General features: G+C 49.6%; 1 protein-coding gene across 1 annotated transcript in view; it reads right to left on the minus strand.

Annotated features, from left to right (window-relative positions):
* LOC117054844 (ciliary neurotrophic factor receptor subunit alpha-like) overlaps window positions 1–17,465 on the minus strand; it is a 37,543-nt gene extending 20,078 nt beyond the window's left edge. The window contains exons 1-3 of the mRNA XM_033164014.1: window positions 17,347–17,465; window positions 13,196–13,362; window positions 3,037–3,200 (exon numbers count right to left, since the gene is read on the minus strand). Coding sequence (XP_033019905.1) covers window positions 3,037–3,200; window positions 13,196–13,362; window positions 17,347–17,441 — 426 coding nt within the window. The 5' untranslated portion in view covers window positions 17,442–17,465. The remainder of the gene's footprint in view (window positions 1–3,036; window positions 3,201–13,195; window positions 13,363–17,346) is intronic.
* Window positions 17,466–19,545: the final 2,080 nt, after the last annotated feature.

Raw genomic sequence — 19,545 nt, forward strand, 5'->3', positions numbered from 1 at the left:
AAGGGAAATGAGAGAAGGAACACACTGTGCCAGCTCTGAAAGGAAGCAGGGCAAGGAGTTTCAGGATGGAAAGAGATAATGATGGTGATGATGATGATGATGATGGTGATGGTGATGGTGATGATGATGATGATAATAATAATAATAATAATAATAATAATAATAATAATAATAATTTATTTAAACCCCGCTCATCTGGCTAGAAGAAAGGGGAAGAAATGGAGGCAGTGAGAGATTTTACTTTCTTGGGCTCCATGATCACTGCAGATGGTGACAGCAGTCACGAAATTAGAAGACGCCTGCTTCTTGGGAGAAAAGCAATGACAAACCTAGACAGCAGCTTAAAAAGCAGAGACATCACCTTGCTGACAAAGGTCCATATAGTTCAAGCTATGGTTTTCCCAGTAGTAATGTACAGAAGTGAGAGCTGGACCATAAAGAAGACTGACTGCCAAAGAATGGATGCTTTTGAATTATGGTGCTGGAGGAGACTCTTGAGAGTCCCATGGACTGCCAAGAACATCAAACCTCTCCATTCTGAAGGAAATCAACCCTGAGTGCTCACTGGAAAGACAGATCCTGAGGCTGAGGCTCCAAGACTTTGGCCACCTCATGAGAATAGAAGACTCCCTGGAAAAGACCCTGATGTTGGGAAAGATGGAGGGCACAAGGAGAAGGGGATGACAGAGGACGAGATGGTTGGACAGTGTTCTTGAAGTGAGTGGCATGAGTTTGGCCAAACTGCAGGCAGTGAAAGATAGGGGTGCCTGGCATGCTCTGGTCCATGGGGTCACGAAGAGTCAGACATGACTGAACAACAACAACATCTGGCTAGGCTTCCCCAGCCACTCTGGGCGGCTTCCAATGAAACATTAAAATACAATAATCAATCAAACATTAAAAGCTTCCCTAAACAGGGCTGCTTTCAGATGTCTTCTAAAAGTCTGGTAATTGTTGTTCTCTTTGACATCTGGTGGGAGGGCGTTCCACAGGGCGGGCGCCACTACTGAGAAGGCCCTCTGCCTGGTTCGCTGTAACTTGGCTTCTCGCAGCGAGGGAACTGCCAGAAGGCCCTCGGCGCTGGACCTCAGTGTCCGGGTAGAACAATGGGGGTGGAGACGCTCCTTCAGGTATACAGAGGAGCAGCGTGGGAAGGGAAAGCGGCCAGGCAGAATCGCTGTGGTTCCTTGAACTGTGAGCAAGGCTAGTCCTCATGAACCCTGCCCCCTTGCAAATGTTGGATCGTTTGTGGATTCTCCTGGGACTAGGCACAAACCCCCAGTCTCCTCACATGTTAGAATCATGTAATTGTGCAGCTGGAAGGGACTGCAAGGGTTCTCTAGCCCAAAACCCCCTTGCGAATCTCAACTAATCACGGTTAATTTTTTTTTTAATGACATGCATTTTTTTAAGGTAAGAAAAAAACCCAATTTTTCTAATGCTCCTTGATCCACCTGGACTTGTAATTAGAAAAGTTCTAAGTACAAATGCATTGGGGTAGGATACAAATTTTAATTTTTCTCCCAAGCTGGTGGCCAGTGACTTTCTCCCCGCCTCCCGTTCATATTTTATTTTATTTCCAGCTTAAAAGTTACATTTTGTCACTCGAAACAAAATAAAATAAAAAATTCCTTCCAGTAGCACCTTAGAGACTAAGTTTGTTCTTGGTATGAGCTTTGTCACTCAACAGTTATATCCAATTCTACACTACTAATGGCTTCCTGCTCACCCATCACTGATGATTTCAGACAATTGCATTTTATAATTCCACCCAATCTATTTCCATCCTCTTTAACGGGTTTCTTCCCCCCTTAAACTTCAAACCTCTCTGTGGACTTCACATATGGAAAGCAACTTTTAAAATAGACTAGAAAAAGTCTCCTGTCCTCCTGAAAGGATTCTAAATCTGTGTCTCTTATCATAGAATAGAATCATAGATTGAATAGAATCATAGAATCTATCGGTGCCGTAGGTTCTGCCATCACTGCATATTCCGAGGTTTTCATCAGCCTTTCTTCCTTTGATGCTAACAGCCAGGGACTTTCTTTCTTTTATTGATTTATTGATTTTCATAATAACATTGACAACATACATACCAAAACAAACCCCACCAACTTTCTTGTTTTCCTTCCCGGTTCTAATCTCCAAAGCTCTTCCCCATATCCACAAGGATCGGAGTGTCATGCTGATAATGCCAAGGTTGCAGGTTTGATCCCCGTATGGGGCAGCTTCGTATTCCTGCCTTGCGGGGGGTTGGACTGGATGACCCCCAGGGTCCCTTTACAAAAGTGCTTTTAAAAAGGAGGAAGGCAAGGAAAGAAGGGACTCTCCCACATTCTCATTCAGGCAGAAAGCCTTGAGGTTTCTCAGTGGCACCACCCTTCCATTTGACATGAGATGTTTATTTCCAAGTCATTTTAAAATCATGCCTTATTTGCGCTGGATCGCATTGTTACAAGGCGTTGGATCTTGGCTGCAAGTTTTGCTGTTTCTTCAGCTGGTAAACTACTTTGCGTGCAGAAAGACAGAATTAAAAGTAAAACGAAAGCGGGAGCAGTAACTGAAAAGGCCCCGCTCCCTTGCTTGCAACCTTCTGAACTTTCCCAAGGATGGGAGGAGCTATTCTCTGCAATGTACAGAGAACCGACTTGAAAAGGATGCCAAATCTCCAAACTCATGAGCTCAAGCGTTCAGGGAGGGTGGCCAGCTGGACAGGGCCTGAATCATAGAAACATAGAATAGCAGAGTTGGAAGGGACCCCAGGGGCCATCTAGTCCAACCCCTTGTAATGCAGGAAAATTTCAGTCCTTGTTAAACCATGGAACTCCCTCCCACAGGAGGCAATGGATGGCTTTAAAAAAGGACTGGACAAATTCATGGAGGGGGAGAGGGCTATTGAGGGCTACTAGCCACAGCGGGTCTGGAGGCAGAAATGCTTCTGAATGTCAGTTGTTGTCCCGCTCTTTTGCCAACCCCGCAGGACCCTTTCCCCTGCCACCCCCAGCCAGACCAACAACAGCAGAGGATGCCACTCACGTGTTGCCACTGGTCAATGATGAGCGGTCGGTACCTCAGGAAGAATTTGAGGGGGAAGGAATCTGGATCGGGCCACGAGGAAGGGTACTGCCATGTCACCAGCAGCCTCCGGGCGTTGTTGGGGATGGGCTTAGCCACCACGTTCTCTGGAGGGTCCGGCTTTACTGTTCAAGGAAACAAGACATGGGAGGAGGAGGAGAAAACCTTGGTGAGAAAAGAAACATTTCCTTGCAAATATCGCCTCTCAGAACTGTAGGGCTGGAAGGGACCCCCAGCGGTCATCTAGGCCAACCTCCCCCCCGCAATGCAGAAATCCGAGCTAAAGAATCCACCCAGCATCAGTTTAAAAGCCTCCAATGAGCCACAGAACCATACAGTTGGAAGGGGACACCTGGAGGTCATCCATTCCAACCCCCTGCAACCTTTTGTCTGCGTGCTGCACAGCAGGGACTGGCAAGCGAGCAGGCGGCAGCTAGGAAAGTTGGCTTTCTAAAAATAATAATAAAAATTAAAGCCCTCCTGCAAAGGCATCGCCATCTTGCTTTGCTGGCTCTGCTGCCGCCTCCGGACGTTCCCAGCCGCCACTGTGGGAAAGTGTCACCGAGCGATTCATGCAGAACCAGCGCACACGTGAGCCGTCTCTCGTCCGAGAGCACAATGCCCAAAACAAGAGAACTGCCAAGTGCTTTGAAGCCCCGATTCAATGGGCAAAGCCAGCGCAGAATCAATGGGGTTGCCAAGGCACCCCAGAGGAAGGCAGCCCCCCCCTCCGCCCTCCTGGCTGGCTGAGCTGATAACCTTTCTGCAGCTTTGGTGACTCACTGCTATCATTTTCTGCAGCCATGGAGGGCTCGGGCTAGATTCTGCTCAGCTCTGGGGACCACGAATTTAATGACCAGGGTGTGTGTGTGCTCGGAGGGGCTGGGCAGAGGTAGAAAGACTTGGTAGAGGTTATGGGTTGAGAAGGTGTAAAAGGAAACAGACTAGAAGCAGCCAGCATGATAGCTCTGCTCTGTTTCCCTGGTCGGAGGCAGCAATGCTTCTGAATGCCAGTTGCTGGAAACTCCAGGAGGGGAGAGTTGGCACTGAGTTCGAATACAGATTGTGTGTCTCCCACAGGCCTAGCGAGTAGGGGAAGGTGACCTGGTCAGTCCTCGTGTCTGGAAGAGGGCCAGTCATGCAACCACCAGATGCTTCTCAGCTTTGGAAAGAGAGGTGATCATAGGGTCTTCTGCAAGAGGTTCTACTTTTGGGACCTCTGGGTAGACTTGAACCCAGGCCCCACTCATATGCAACACTCCTCCTCCTCCTCCTCCTCCTCCTCCTCCTCCTCCTCCTCCTCTTCTTCTTCTTCTTCTTCTTCTTCTCCCCCCCCTAAAAAATCTGGGGGTGGCTAAATTTGGGGGCGCTGGGCGGATCTTTGCACCCTGGCAGTGCATATGCTAAAGACGGCCCTGGTTGTTGTTGTTCCAGCTGGCATTTTAAACAAAGTCTGGTTTTGCAGTTTTAACAGATTTTCCTCTTCAACGTGGCCATCTGCCATGGAGGCTTTAGCAGAGACCCCTGGGTTGCAGGGGGTTGGACTAGATGGCCCTTGGGTCTCTTCCAACTCTTAAGTTTCTATGATTCTACATTTTGCATCCCTTGCACACCGCCTGGGGGCAAATGGCCTGATGTTCTTATGCCCTCATGGAAACCACAGGAAGAGAGGGTGATTTTACGCTCGGGTGCTGCTTCCGGGCTTCCCAGGGGGGGTCATCTGGTTGGCCCCTGTGAGAACAGGATGCCGGACTCATGATGTTCTTCATTTGGCACGTTGCCAATTGATGGTGCCACAAAATCAGGACCAGTGGCTGATGGGAGCTGCAGTACAAAACATCTGTTACATCAGAGGTGACATGGCACTGGGAAAACCCAGGGCAGAAAACCTGGGAGGCCTTGGGGAGAAAGGAGGCAGGCAACTGAACAGAGTTCTTCCGTTTCTGCTCCCTGGCCTGCAGCTCCAAGAGGCAGAACACGGCCTGCTCTCTTTTTATGGCTGCTTAATTGTTGCAACGCTTATCTTATTTATGATTGTAATTGTACGTTACCGCTCTTGAATTTTACAAATAATTTGTAATTGTATGTTATTGCTCTCCAACTTTGCAAATAATTATACAGCTTGCTTCATTTGCAAAACTTATCCCGGCTGCGATTCAGCGGACCGCTTTGCTCTCTCATGCAAGCTGAGGTTTGAAGATTTAGGGCAGCTGTTGCCAATGCAATCTGGCTTCAAGCTGGAGCCGTGGCTGTGGCTTCCCCCATGAAGTCCTGGGAACCGGGGGTTCTGTATGAAGGAGAAGGATTGTAGCATCTCCCCCTTTCTCTGGCAGAAGGGAAATCTCTACAGTTCACTGGCACAAAGCCATGGAAGTTAAACAGAGGTATGACTGGAGAACAGACCTGCCACTGCTGCAAGGTTTTTGCCCCATCGATCGCACAGAAAAGTGCAGCTCAGAAAGTCTGGGAGCAGTTTCAGCCTTGGGCAGAAAGATATGCATTCTCCCCAAAGAGGATTTGCGGCACAAAAGAAGACAAAAATGGAAGCGAATCTGCATAAAATGTGCATGTAGAAAGTTCTTCCTTAGTCACAATCTCCTTTCTTGTCGTTTGAACCCATTGGTTTGAGTAGTCCACTCTGGAGCAGCAGAAAACAAGCTTGCTCCATTTTCCAAGATTGAAAGAAGGCTCTCATATCCATTCTCAATCTCATTCAGATTCCTGCATTGCAGGGGGTTGGACCTCAAGAGTCCCTTCCAACTCTACAATTCCACGATTCCTCTTCTCCAGGCTAAACATCCCCAACTCCCTCAGCCATTCCTTGCAAGGCTTGGTTTCCAGAGCCTTGGCCATCTTGGTTGCCCTCTTCTGCACAACTTCCAGCTTGTCAACATCCTTCTTAAACTGGGGTGCCCAGAACTGGACTCCGGGAGTGAGTGGTTCAAAGCACACGTCCGAGGTCCAGCGGCCCTCCTGGAACTTGAGAGCAGGCTTGGTTTGTGTGCCAGGAGTCATTCCTCTCCAATGGCCGTGGCTTCAATTCAGAAAAGGGGGAAGGGGAGTGGATGTGCTCCAGATGTCCACACATACCCTCCTGAAACTCCAAGTCCAGGTCTTTGGGTGGGGAACAGAGGACATTGACTTCCACCAAAAGGACTCCGGGGTCCCGGCACATCAGGAAGGTCATAAATCCAGCACTGGCTGAGCTGAACGGACCCAGGTGACTCCGCAATGAAAGCTCCACGCCCCAGGCTGCGCATCTTGAGCCCCAGGATAAGGAAGGTTGCGCCAGCTCAGCAGGGGACCCTGGGATGGGGGAGAAGCTCAAATGCGCCAGCTTTTTCCAGGTGCTTTGCTCCTCTGCAGGTGTAGTTCGGGAGGCGGCCAATGTCTCCCTTGGTGTCAGTCATAGCTGTCAACTTTCGGATCTGAAAATAAGGGATCAGCAGCCTCACGTGACAGTCACATGACAGTGGTGGGCGGAGCCAGAAGCAAAAGTGGGCGGAGCGAGGAGCCGAGAGGCGGCGGGGCGGAGGCGGCGGAGTCCGGGTCCCTCTAGTCCCGGTTCCCGTGCTGGGGCTCGGCGCAGCACTGGAGGAAGAAGCGATCTTAAAGCGCTGGGGAGTCGTTGCCCGGCGAGACCGGGAGTTCGCCTCCTGCCCCCTGCACGGGCTGCAGAACAACCAAGCATGCTCCTCCCCCCCCCAAAAAAATCCACCAGCTGCCCCGCTTACCGGCTCCGGAGGGAGGCCGCTCTCCCGCGAGGGCTCCGCTAGGCAGAGAGGAGCGAAGTGCGCACGCCCTCCTCCAGCGAAGGATCCCCCCTGCGCGGCTCATCCTGGCAAGCGGCACGGGAGCATCGAACCCAGGCGCCGATCCCGCCGCTTTAGTCTCCTCTCGCCCGGAAAACGTTGCAACCAATCGCAGGGCGCGAGGGGCACGTCCTTAACGTGGGACCACCCACGCGCCGCCGGAGGGCTCCGTTCTCGCCCCACCCCTCGGTCAGCCAGAGGGCCAATCGCGCCGAGCGCAATAGGAATGGCCCAACCCGGAAATTCAGAGTGCGGCCACAGTGACAGGAAGCGCTCCTCTCCGTAACTGTGCACTGAGAAGGGAACGGCCAAGGGCCTGGCCAGCGCGCCCACAACCCGGGAAAAAAACGGGATTTTGATTAGTCCGGGATAAAAGCGGGAAACGCGTATAAAAACGTGAGAATCCCGGCCAATACGGGATACTTGACAGCTATGGACTGTCAGCCCGGTTCCAGTTTTGCAAATCCACATTAATGTGACCACAGTACGGCGAGAGTGGAAGGAGGGGAGGAGAGGGAGGTATGGGGAGAGATTTTGGCAGGAGGGTGTCTGAGACTGGAAGGCACACATCATAGAATCATATAGTTGGAAGGGACCATGAGGGTCATCTAATCCCCTGCAATGCAGGAATCTTTCCCCCAATGTGGGGCTCGAACCCATGACCCCGAGATCAAGAGTCTCGTTTCATGCTCTACCAACTGAGCCAGAACCTGCTGGATCAGGCCAATGACCCATCTAGGCCAGCATCCTGCTCTCACCATGACCAACCAGATGCCTTTTCTGGGAAACCTACAAGCGGGATTCGAACACAAGAGCACCTGCCCTTCCTGTGGTTTCCAGCAACTGGAATTTGGAAGCATCACTGAATTTGGAAGCATCACCCATGGAGGCAGAGCAGCATAGCCGTTTTATCTAGGAGCCATCAATGATTTTGTCTAATCTTCTTTGAAAGCCAATCAAGTTAGTGGCCATCCTTGCCTCCTGTGGCAGTGAGTTCCACAGTTGAACTACGCACTGTGCAACAGAGTCCTTCCTTTTATCTGTCCCGAGCCTTCCAACTTGCAGCTTCATGGGATGTCCATGACTTCTAGTTTTATGAGACACAGAGAAATATTCTTTCCTCCACCCTCGGCATCATTTGATAAACTTCTCCCGTGCCGCTTGTCACTCGCTTTTTTTTTTTCCTAAGCCAAAAGTTAACCTTAACTATTCGAGGCGAACAAATACATGTATCTATGGGGCAGTGGAAAAGAAGTGCTGTCAGGAAAAAGCACACTGCTAAAAGGAGTAAAGGAAGCTCAGAAGCAGAGTCTCCCCTTTCTTCCTGCAGCAAACGGCTCTTTGCATGCATATTTATAGATTCTTTATCCCACAGATTCAAGGTGACTGGAGAGCAGCACTGAAACCCTCATCAGACGACCGCCTTGGACGGACAGCTCTCTTTGAAGCAGCAGCTCTAGGACAGGCCTTCCTCCAGCTCCTCCAGAATCACAGAACTGCTGGCTGCACACACAGCACCGAGCCGCATTCATGGTTCTGGTAGTGATTTACAAAGCTCTGGAAGACTTGGGTCCAGGGCATGCCAGAGATCGCCCAAACACTTCTATCCCAGCTCAATCGCTTAGATCATCTGCCAAAGAAGAACTGCTGGCTGCTCCTCAAGCTGGTGAAGCTCATCAGACAACAAGAAATCCAGCCTTTAGCACCGTCGTCCCAGTCCTGTGGAACTCTCTGCCACCGGAGAGTCAGCAGGCAACTGAGAATACATCTTTCTGCAATGGGCAACTTATGTGCGCTTTTAACTTTGATGTGGTTTTTATTGTATGGCTCGTTCCATCTTTATTGCTGTCAACCACTTTTGATACGGTATATTCTTTATGACACGTCGGTATACAAGTGATAAATAAATAAACAAATGTAGCAAGTTCAGGGGGCTGGATGCCACCCCTGTCCTGACTGCCCTGCTCCTTCTTTCATGAGTCGGTGCCTGGGAGAGGATCCGTCCCGCTGGCTGGAGGGCAATAAAACCTCAAACTATCCCCAGATGTCTCTCTTGGCGCATTAGGGACCCTTCATGGCATGTCAGAGGTGGCGTCCGCCCTAAACGCCTTTTGATATGCGGAATAATTAGGCCGGCCAGGATGCTGCATTTTTTATGCTGTGCGTTCTCTTCCCACAATTCGCCCAAGGCCCCCATTAGAAAAGCAGGGTGTGTGTGTGAAGCGTGCGCTCTCTCAATGCGCTCGTTGTGTGTCGTCCCCCCGCCACCTTCTCTCCTTTGCAAGCAGAATGCAAACACCATCTGTCAAGGCTGTGCGAGCCATTAGAGCTCCTGAAAAGCAGCTCACGATCCATCGCCCTGGCCCAGGTACGCCCCGTGCTCTGCAGAGCAGCAGCCAAGAGCTCCCTCGGCCGCATCTGCAACACTTAAGACAAGAGTCCCCTGAGCTGCTTCTCACTCGGAGCATGTGGGACCCAACAAACTTGTCCCTGCGAATCCTGGCAAGTTTAGGAGCACTTCAGTGAGCGAGTTCAGGACTCAGTCTATCCGTTTCTTCAGTATTCTCCATTAACCACCGTATATTTCCGTGCATAAGACTAGGGGTTTTTTAAACAGAAAAATCATGTTTAAAATTGGGGGTCGTCTGACCCATGGGTAGTGCCTAGGGGGGACGTGGTCTTGGTTGACACTGCAAGTCAGAGATGGTCTGTAGCGTGTTATTGGTGTCTGTGGCAAGGGGTGGTGTTGACTGCGTGTTGCTGCAGCAATTGGGCACACAATATGCTGGTTTTGCTGGCGAGGGGACAGACGTTAGGAGGTTTTTGCAATGTGTGTGTGTGAGTTTTCCCCCGGCAACCCCCCCTAAAAAAGCTTAACAACTGTGGCCAATCTCCCCCCTATTTTCTAAATTGTTAGTCCTCAAAACTAAGTGGTGTCTTATACCTGGGGGTGTGTTATGCATGGGAAAAGTACGGTATTTTTACGGCCGTCCTGGGCGGGCTTTGCCAAGCGGGCTCAGAAGGGAAGAAAAACCAGGAACAAAGCCGAACTCACCTTCCTGCACCTTCCTCCTGGGCAGGTTCAAACCCCCACTAAGCCACAAAACCCCTTGGGAGACTCTGGGAGGCTCCCTCGCTCTTGGCCTGGCCCACTTCGCAGGCTTGTTGTGAAGATAAAAACACGTTGGTGGGCGTGGTGGTGGTGGGGAACCCTGTACGCTTCTCTGAGCTCTTGGGAAGGTGGGCGGGCTCTCACTCCCTTTCCCCGCCACACTCCCAGTGTCTACAGAATTGCAGAGTCGGAAGGGTCCCAAGGGACATCTAGACCAACCCCCTGTGCAACAGGAAGCTCAGGTAGGTCAGAGAGTGGCGGTGCCGTGCTGCGGAAATCCACCAGCTTGCAGAGTGCTGGGCTGGAGACTCACTCTATAACCTGAACCTTGAGGGGAGAGAGACTCCATATGCCATCGGGGGGGGGGTCTCACCTGTGCTGCCCCACCTGCAGCCCAAGGAGCCTTCGGAAGGGAGTTGCTGTCACAGACTTCAGAGGAATGTGCATTTTAATGCACTGAACAGAGTGGAAGATTTCGAGTCATGGGGTGTGTGCGCATGACCTTAACGCTGCTTAAGTTTATCCTGCTATTTTGTTAATGTGGTTAATATTGTTTTATAGGTTATAAATGCTGCACTGCTTTGTTAATTGTATAGCATGACTTTTGCTTTAATTGTGACATGCAGCTTAATGTTTTTACCTGTTGATTTGTTAACAGTGTTTTATAGATTGTAACTATCTGAACAAGTGTGCATGCACACGAAAGCTCATACCAAGAACAAACTTAGTTGGTCTCTAAGGTGCTACTGGAAAGAATTTTTTATTTTGTTATAGATTGTAACTGTTTCACTGATGATTTGTTGATTATTCAATATGACTCTTGGAGTGTTCGTGATGTTTCATGGCGCTCTACCATGTTATTGTCATTTATGGCTTGCAAGCCGCTTTGGGATTCACTCGAATGAAAAGCAGCTTAGAAATATAATAAATCAAATCAAAACATCCTCTTGGAAAACCCTGCCACTGCGTAGCTTCCGAATCTTTTCTTGCACAACTTGCACCAAATACCTTTCAAACTGCGTGTCCTTGGTTATCCCTGCACTCCCTAATGCTCTTGGGGGAACGACTTAGACCCTGGTTGATGAGAGCCTGCACTGCTTTTGCACATTTCACTACACTGTGATGCTTAACGTCACCCAAAATGCGGTGGCAAGCAGGATTCTGAGGTTTGCCACTCGGGCGCTTTTCTTAATTCTCTCCTTCCGAATCCGGGACCCTCGTTGTGACCCTCCGTTTCCTCCAAGCCAAGAGGAAGCTTGAGCTTGCCGGGTCCCCTTCTGCCATCCTGGCAAAGAGTCCACCGCGGGTCTCTCTGCCTCTACCTGCTCGGAAGGCATCATTAAGCAAGCGATTCTAGCGGGACGGAGAGCGGAGCGGAAGGCCGGACACGTCGGACAAACAACGCATATTTCTGCCGCCATTTAAAATGGAAATGTGCCGCGACTCCACACAGCTGGCAGCTCATCCCTGTTGGTGTGCAGCTGCAGCGGAGATCAAAGGAACTCATCTCTCATTTTTCCAGGCGATGGAGTGCTCTTCCTCCATCTTACTGGCGGGGAAGGAAAGGAAATGTTCTGCCAGATATTCCAAGCAGGGAGCCCCTCCAAGCCAGAAGAGGCTGGCTCATCTCCTGGGGACGGTTAAGTTTGGAGGATCCTCCCCACCCCATCCCTCGTACTGGGTGGTCCAGCAAATGAAAGCCTGGGAAGACGCAGTTCCCACCGAGACAAGATGCCACAATCTATTTATTCAGTTTTTATCCCATCTTTCCTCCAGGGAACTGGGACACAGGTTTGCACTCTCTCCCCATTTTATCCCCACAACAAACCTGTGGGGTAGGCTAGGCTCAGAGGCAGGGACTGGCTCCCAAGGTTTTAGTCCAGCGCTCTAACCACTACAATACACTTCACTGCCAGCAGGGGAGTAGAAAGCAGCCAGGCTATCAGGGGACACCTGCTGGGTGAGAACAGAAGCTGCATTTATCACAGGAAGTATGATATTGCTGCTGGAAACAATCTAGAACTATGATATTTGGTTATAGGGGGGAGTTCAAGCCATGTTTCTGCCCTGGCCTTGGGAAAGGTGCTTTCTGAAAAATGGGAGGTTTAAAAGCACCTTGGAGGTTTACAAGCACAGGTCAGATGGCCATCTGTCAAGGATTCTTTATCTGGGATTCCTGCATTAGAGGGGGTTGGACTAGATGGCCACTGGGGGTCCCTTCCAACTCTAGAATTCTATGATTCTTTGAATCCAGTTCAGACTTGTAAACCACCTTGTGATCTTTGCATTAAAGGCAATGTTGTTGTTGTTGTTGTTGTTGTTGTTGTGTCGTTTAGTTGTGTCCAGCTCTTTGTGACCCCATGGACCAGAGCACGCCAGGCACTCCTGTCTTCCACAGCCTCCCGCAGTTTGGTCAGACTCATGTTGGTAGCTTCGAGAACACTGTCCCACCATCTCATCCTCTGTCGTCCCCTTCTCCTTGTGCCCTCCATGTTTCCCAACATCAGGGTCTATTCTAGGGAGTCTTCTCTTCTCATGAGGTGGCCAAAGTACTGGAGCCTCAACTTCAGGATCTGCCCTTCCAGTGAGCACTCAGGGCTGATTTCTTTGCGAATGGATAGGTTTGATCTTCTTTCAGTCCATGGGACTCTCAAGAGTCTCCTCCAGCACCATAATTCAAAAGCATCAATTCTTCGGCGATCAGCCTTCTGGATGGTCCAGCTCTCACTTCCATACATCACTACTGGGGAAACCAGAGCTTTAACTATAGGGACTTTTTGTCGGCAAGGTGATGTCTCTGCTTTTTAAGATGCTGTCTAGGTTTGTCATTGCTAAAGGCAATATATATATGTATAACTATTGCCTTGCTTTCCATTCACCAAGTGACTTAAACTGTACCTCATAATATGTATATATTTGGCCCAACGTACAACATATTTTTAGCCCCTATTCCGATCAATACTGTATCAAGTGTGTGTAGTAGGTGTGCGCAATATATATTTTGAAGCGTAAACAGATAAAACGAAATTATTAATTTGTTGGAAGTCACCCAGAGTGGGTGAGGCAACCTGGTCAGATGGGTGGCAAACAAACAAACAAACAAGTAAATATTAATAACAGATTGCAAAGCATTTTGCAAACGCAAAAGTGCGACGCCTTTCCCAAGGCGCTTGCCGGGACCGGCCGCCATATTTACCTATCGCGAACTCGTCGAAAGAGATGGAGGTGGAGCTGCTGCCCAGAGCGTTCGTGACCGTCAAAGTCACCTTGTACTTCTTGCTGGAGAAAAGGTGAAGGTACCGGATGTAGCACCTGTTCTTGAGGGACACGTCCATATCGCACACAATCTCCTTGGAGTCGTGCCTGGAGAAAGAGAAGAGGCGAGAAGGAGGCTGAGATGATGCAGGGAGAAAGGTTTGGGAAGAGCCCTGGGGCTCCGGGGCTGATCTGCCCCTTACCACTACTTTCCCCAAATAAAATAAAAAATAATTCCTTCCAGTAGCACCTTAGAGACCAACTAAGTTTGTTCTTGGTATGAGCTTTTGTGTGCATGCATACTTCTTCAGATACTGAAACAGAAGTCACCAGACCCTTATATATAGTGAGAGGGTGGGGAGGGGTATTACTCAGAAGGGTGGTAGGAATGGGTGATCAGCTGATAGGTGTGGAAAACCTGTTTACAACTGTTAACGACTGCAATTGGTCTTACAGGAAAAGGCAAGGGGTGAGATGGCTAAAGATAGCTTTGTCATGTATAATGAGATAAGAATCCAATGTCTTTGTTCAGACCAGGTCTCTCCATGGTTTTAAGTTTGGTAACTCAGCAACTGAAAACCTCCAATGAAGGCGAATCCGCAGGTGACAAGACTGAGATGAACAGGTATAAATGCCAGCTTTGTATATTTGTAGAAAGTGGCCGGATTGGGGTTTCACATGAGGGACCATATTCAGGGCTGAATTTCAAGCCTGAGATTTCACACCCTCCCTGCACTCTCATGCAGGGTGGTAGCTATTCAAAAGAAGGAGTAAAATTCTGCACATGCTCAGAGACATTCTCCATTATTACCAACCCGATGGTTCAACAGATGCAGGAAAGCCCAGCTCAAACTTAGGGTTGCAGCAAAATATCAGGGATGATTATTTTGGATTGTGGGGTGCAAAGATTGAGGTGGGAAGAGAAGCAGAAAGTTCCGATGAAAACATCATGTTCTCTCCAACCTTGAATGTGTACATCATGTTGACCCTGTCAACGCTCACAAGAACAGGCACCACAGTCCTTGTTTATCAAGGAAACTGGCTTCGGGGCTGCTGTCCTGGAAATAGAATTTATGTTTTCACCTTCCTCATAATCAGACCCCCCCTTTTTTTAGCCCTTCGCAAGGAGAGCAAGTCGGTGGCTGTTGTTCAGTACAAATAACGGTGGACACGGACAAGATCCTGACATGTGGGAGGAAATCTCCGCATCAGCGCTTGCCACCAGATTTCACCTAAGGTGAAATTCCAAGCTGTATCTGGAAGATCCAGTCAGTAACGGGACGATCTGGAAGGAAGCAAATAATTTTGATGAAGCTAGTTAAATTACTTGGGGACAGCGCACCTCTAAAACTGTCGAAAGGGAATGTTTCTTCACATGACGGTCACTTGCGGCATTCACTGTTGCGAGGGTGTGCTGCGTTAATTCAGAGCAAGTTTATCTACCAGCCATCATAGATCAGGATCCTTAACTCACTGACCAAACGCGAAGCACTTCTGGGCTCCTGCGCCTTCTAGCACACCGCAGGAGAGGGCATTACGGCAAGTGGGGAGACTTTGATTCCCCGCTCCCCCAAAAAGCCACAATGAGCTGCGGCGCCCACCCAATTTCTCCTCTTCTACAAAATTTGCAAAGGATCAGGAGTCCTCTCCCACTCTGGGGTGGGCTGAAGCTCAGTCACAGAGCACATGGCTGTCTCCCCCCCCCCCCATTGCTATCTTTGAGAATTGGTCCCCGCAGCACGATTAAGGAAGATTTATGCCTCCGAGAGCATAGGACTGGTGAAGTAATATATGCGGTTACAAAGGCATTTTGCAGCAAACATGTTTTGATAAAGTGGTTTAGAAGCAAGACACTATCTGGACTCTCATCTAATATTGATCGGTTATTTATATATACATTGCTGTATACTTCTCCTGTACTTTCAGACCGTGGTACGCTTATGATTGTTTTAATGGGTGCTGTATACCCAAGTGTGTTTGCCTAGATTTTCTCCAGTTGTGCTTTCTCCTTAGCATTTTTATATAATGGAGGGATTTGCGTTTGTGCTCTGCAGGAAGCTATTTACGGTGTGCTGGACCACTGCTCTATCTAGCTGGGCGTCGGCAACACCTCCTGGAAGTGGCTCCCCGGGGTTTGCATACAGAAGGTCCCAGGCTTGATACTTGGTTCTCTAGCTACAACTAATCCAGAATGCGGCAGCTAGACTGGGGACTGGGAGCGGCCACCGAGACCACATAACACCGGTCCTGAAAGACCTACATTAGCTCCCAGTACGTTTCCGAGCACAATTCAAAGTGTTGGTGCTGACCTTGAAAGCCCCAAACGGCCTCGGCCCAGTACACCCCCATCGTTCTGCACGGACACTGAGGTCCAGCTCCAAAGGCCTTCTGGCACTTCCCTCCCTGTGAGAAGTGAGGTTACAGGGAACCAGGCAGAGGGCCTTCTCAGTGGTGGCACCCACCCTGTGGAATGCCCTCCCATCAGATTTCAAGGAAATAAACAACTATCTGACTTTTAGAAGACATCTGAAGGCAGCCCTGTTTAGGGAAGTTTTTAATGTTTGATGTTTTATCGTGTTTTAATGTTGTGCTGGAAGCCGCCCAGAGTGGCTGGGGAAACCCAGTCAGATGGGCAGGGTATATGTAATATATTACTATTACTACTACTACTACTACTACTACTACTACTACTACTACTATTACTATTACAGCTAGTAGGGGCTGGATGTGGGATGCAGTTGGCGCTGTGGGTTAAACCACAGAGCCTAGGGCTTGCTGATCAGAACGTCGGCGGTTCGAATCCCCGTGATGGGGTGAGCTCCTTTTGCTCGGTCCCTGCTCCTGCCAACCTAGCAGTTCGAAAGAACGTCAAAGTGCAAGTAGATAAATAGGTATCGCTCCAGCGGGAAGGTAAACGCTGTTTCCGTGCGCTGCACTGGTTCACCAGAAGCGGCTTTGTCATGCTGGCCACATGACCCTGAAGCTGTACGCCAGCTCCCTCGGCCAGTAACGCGAGATGGGCACCGCAACCCCAGAGTCGTCCGCGACTGGACCTAACAGTCAGGGGTCCCTTTACCTTTAGGGGCTGGATGGGGAAAAGGTTTGGTCTGGTATGAAGGCAGCTCCCTTGCTTCCTGCATTTGCATCAGATCACCAGATACTATAAACATGGAAATGTAAGAGCAGCTGCCTTACGACTGAGGGCTGACCCGCTGTCTGGGCTCCCTTGGCGGAGCGCAAGTCAGGGCAGGGAGAGGGATGGGCCAGCGAGGAGGGGTGTCCCTCCTCACTGGCCCGTCCCTCTCCATGCCCCGGCTCTGCAAGCCAGCCAGCAGCGGAGCTCAGCATGGAGGCAAGGGGCAGGCCAGTGACGAGGGGGTGGCACCCCACCTCGCTGGCCCGCCCCTTGCCTCCATGCCAAGCTCCGCCGCTGGATGGGGGGGGGACTATTTTCGGCGCTGCTGGGGTGGAGCCAAAAATATCCTTAATTTTTTTTTAAAAAAAATTAAAAAGTCCAGGGGGCGGGGCCAATGCCCGAAGTGTCACCCTCAGCAGGGGCGCTGCCTGGGGGCCCCCGCCCCCTCCCCCCTTGCTACGCCGGTGACAGGAGGCTGGACCAGATGGGCCACTGGCCTCATCCACCAAGCTCTTCTGATGTATTTAATGTCTAGAACACCACAGGTTCCCCCTTGGATTAACTGCTGGGATATTTCAGTCAATAAGGGCATGAGACTCTTAATCTCAGGGTTGTGGGTTTGAGCTTCACGTTGGGCAAATGATTCCTGCGTTGCCGGGGGCTGGAATGGCTGACCCCTGTTTTCCCTTCCAACTCTACAATTCCACGAGTCCACCCCTGTCCTAAACACTCTGCTTAGAGGTTCAAAAGCTAGATAAAATCCCAGTAAAAGCAGCTGGGAAAGGGGCACAAATGCCTGTGAAATGATTTCAGGTGGTTGCCTTAAAGCTGATGTTCACGAAAGGCCAGTCAAGGTAGCATGCACCCAGTTCTGTGTTTTCGCTCTGGGAAGGCTCCCCCCCCCATCCCACAAAGGAATGCCTTCCCTTGAGGCCTCTCCTCCCTCCCCTACTCACATTACGGTGATGTTGAAGGTGTCTGGAATGTATGTTGGGATGGGCAGGTGCCAACTGCAGTAGAAGCCGCTGGGGTAATTGTTCGACCGGCACATCAAGGCTGGCTCCTTGGGTGGCGCTGTTGGGAAAGAGAAAGGGATGGTCAAGCCAGGCTCTCTTTGCTGCGATCAAAGCTGGAACGCGGCTCTGGATGCAGAACGAAGAAGGGCCAAGGAATCCAGATTGAACCCTGGAAAGCACTTTGGACCCAATGCATCGTGAACGTGCGCCGGGTCCTCTGCTCCGCTTGCAAAAGAAGGAACAAAGGTGCAAGGAATTTGCACACTCTTGGTGTCACATGAAAAGAACACGTCTAACAGATGTCAACAGGCGAAACTCCCCGGTGATTATATTTCCATACCAGAAAAAGCTGAATCTTTCCTCGCTTTTGTAGAAACTTCCTGCCTGCAGTTGTTCAATGCCCAAGAGCCCTGGTTTGCTCCAGCGACAAACCTCAGCCTTTCAGGTGCCATTAGCTGTGAACCAGTCCTTTTGTTTTAGGTCTGTGAATGGTTGCTCTCAGGCTGGCACAACCACAAGCCTGGCGTTGCAGAGGACATTAAACTTCTGCATCCGAATTGGAGCAAACAGGAACTGTCTTTCGGCAGATCTCCATTTGCTCTGATTCAGCAGTAAAACGGGTTGTTCTTTTTTTCTGGGAAACACACAAACAAACACTTAGTTGATTTCTAAGTTAGTTACAAACTTAATTAGTTAGTTGATCTCTAACTTAGAACAAACTTAGTTGGTCTCTAAGGTGCTACTGGAAGGAATTTTTTATTTTTCATTTTGTTTTGACTATGGCAGACCAACACGGCTACCTACCTGTAACTGAAACAAACACTCAGACACTGAGCTTTATAGCACAGACCTGTGCCTGGAAAGTGTGGCACAAAAGGAAGCCTGGAGGAGCCTTAAGAGGGGCGGGGGGGGGGGGGCAGCAGCGGGGGCGGGGGCTCTGGAAGTGCCAATGACTACCAGACTTCAAAAAGTGGGTATCACCACCAGGTCAAGTCCACCGATTTTCTTGAATTAATTAAACTCACTGGTTTTAATTGGATTTTGGATAAATGTCTAATCCATTGTTACTGTTCCGAATTTGATTGCGTTATTACCTTCATAGTGGGTCGTGCAAACTTCTATTCTGCATGACGCTCTTTATAGGGTGGTGTAGGAGGCCCTGGGGACGGGTTTATGGAACCAAGGGGGCAGCCCTCCCAAAGTCTGGGAACTGCTGCTTCAAATCAACCAGGATTCAGATGCCCGTGCTTGGATAAATTCAAGATTGAAGTGTTCTAAGGCAAGCCATGAATCCTAAGAGCATTTGCTGCGGCTATTTATTATGCATGCCTCATAATAGCTACAGCAAAGTGATAAGCACAGGTCAACAGCCAACGTTTTCCATTGTTCTTTTCCTTTGTTTGTTGAGCAAAAAAGTACCGTATTTTTTGCTCCATAAGACGCAGTTTTTTCCTCCTAAAAAGTAAGGGAAAATATCTGTGCGTCTTATGGAGCGAATGGTGGTCCCTGGAGCTGAATTGTCCAGGGGCCAAAAGCAGATTGTGCTTTTTATTTTACAAAGAGGAAAGGGAGTGTTGAAAGGACCCGCTCAGCAGCTGATCAGCAAGAGATCGGGAGAGAGATAAGAGTCCCCGGCTCCCTTTCAGCCCCGCCCTCCATTGTTGAATGTGCTGCAGAGGGAGGTTGTTTGTTTCCCCAGGACATGTGACTGGCTGATTAGATTATCTGACTGGAAACAGTAGAAACAGCTCCCTTAAGATTTTTCAGAAATGTGAGTTAAACCCCATAAAAATGGGGCTTTTCCTCTTTGCTTTTCCCCCTTTGCAAAAGGAGCTTTGCTTTTCCCCCTTTGCAAAAAAAAAGCTGCAAAACCTTTAGCTGATCCTTTAAAAAAAAAGGCCTTTTGCCTTTGCAAAAACAGCTGCAAAACTTTTAGCTGGTCCTCAAAAAAGCCAGGGCTTTTCCCCTTGCAAAAAAGCTGCAAAACTTTTAGCTGAGCCTCAAAAACACACAGGCACACACAAACCCAGGGCTTTTAGAGGAGGAAAACCAGAAAAATGTTTTTTCCCTTGTTTCCTCCTCTAAAAAGGAGGTGCGCCCTATGGTCCGGTGCGTCCTATGGAGCGAAAAGTATGTGAT

The sequence above is a fragment of the Lacerta agilis genome, chromosome 11 (genome assembly GCF_009819535.1).
Source record: "Lacerta agilis isolate rLacAgi1 chromosome 11, rLacAgi1.pri, whole genome shotgun sequence".
Classification (NCBI taxonomy): domain Eukaryota; kingdom Metazoa; phylum Chordata; class Lepidosauria; order Squamata; family Lacertidae; genus Lacerta; species Lacerta agilis.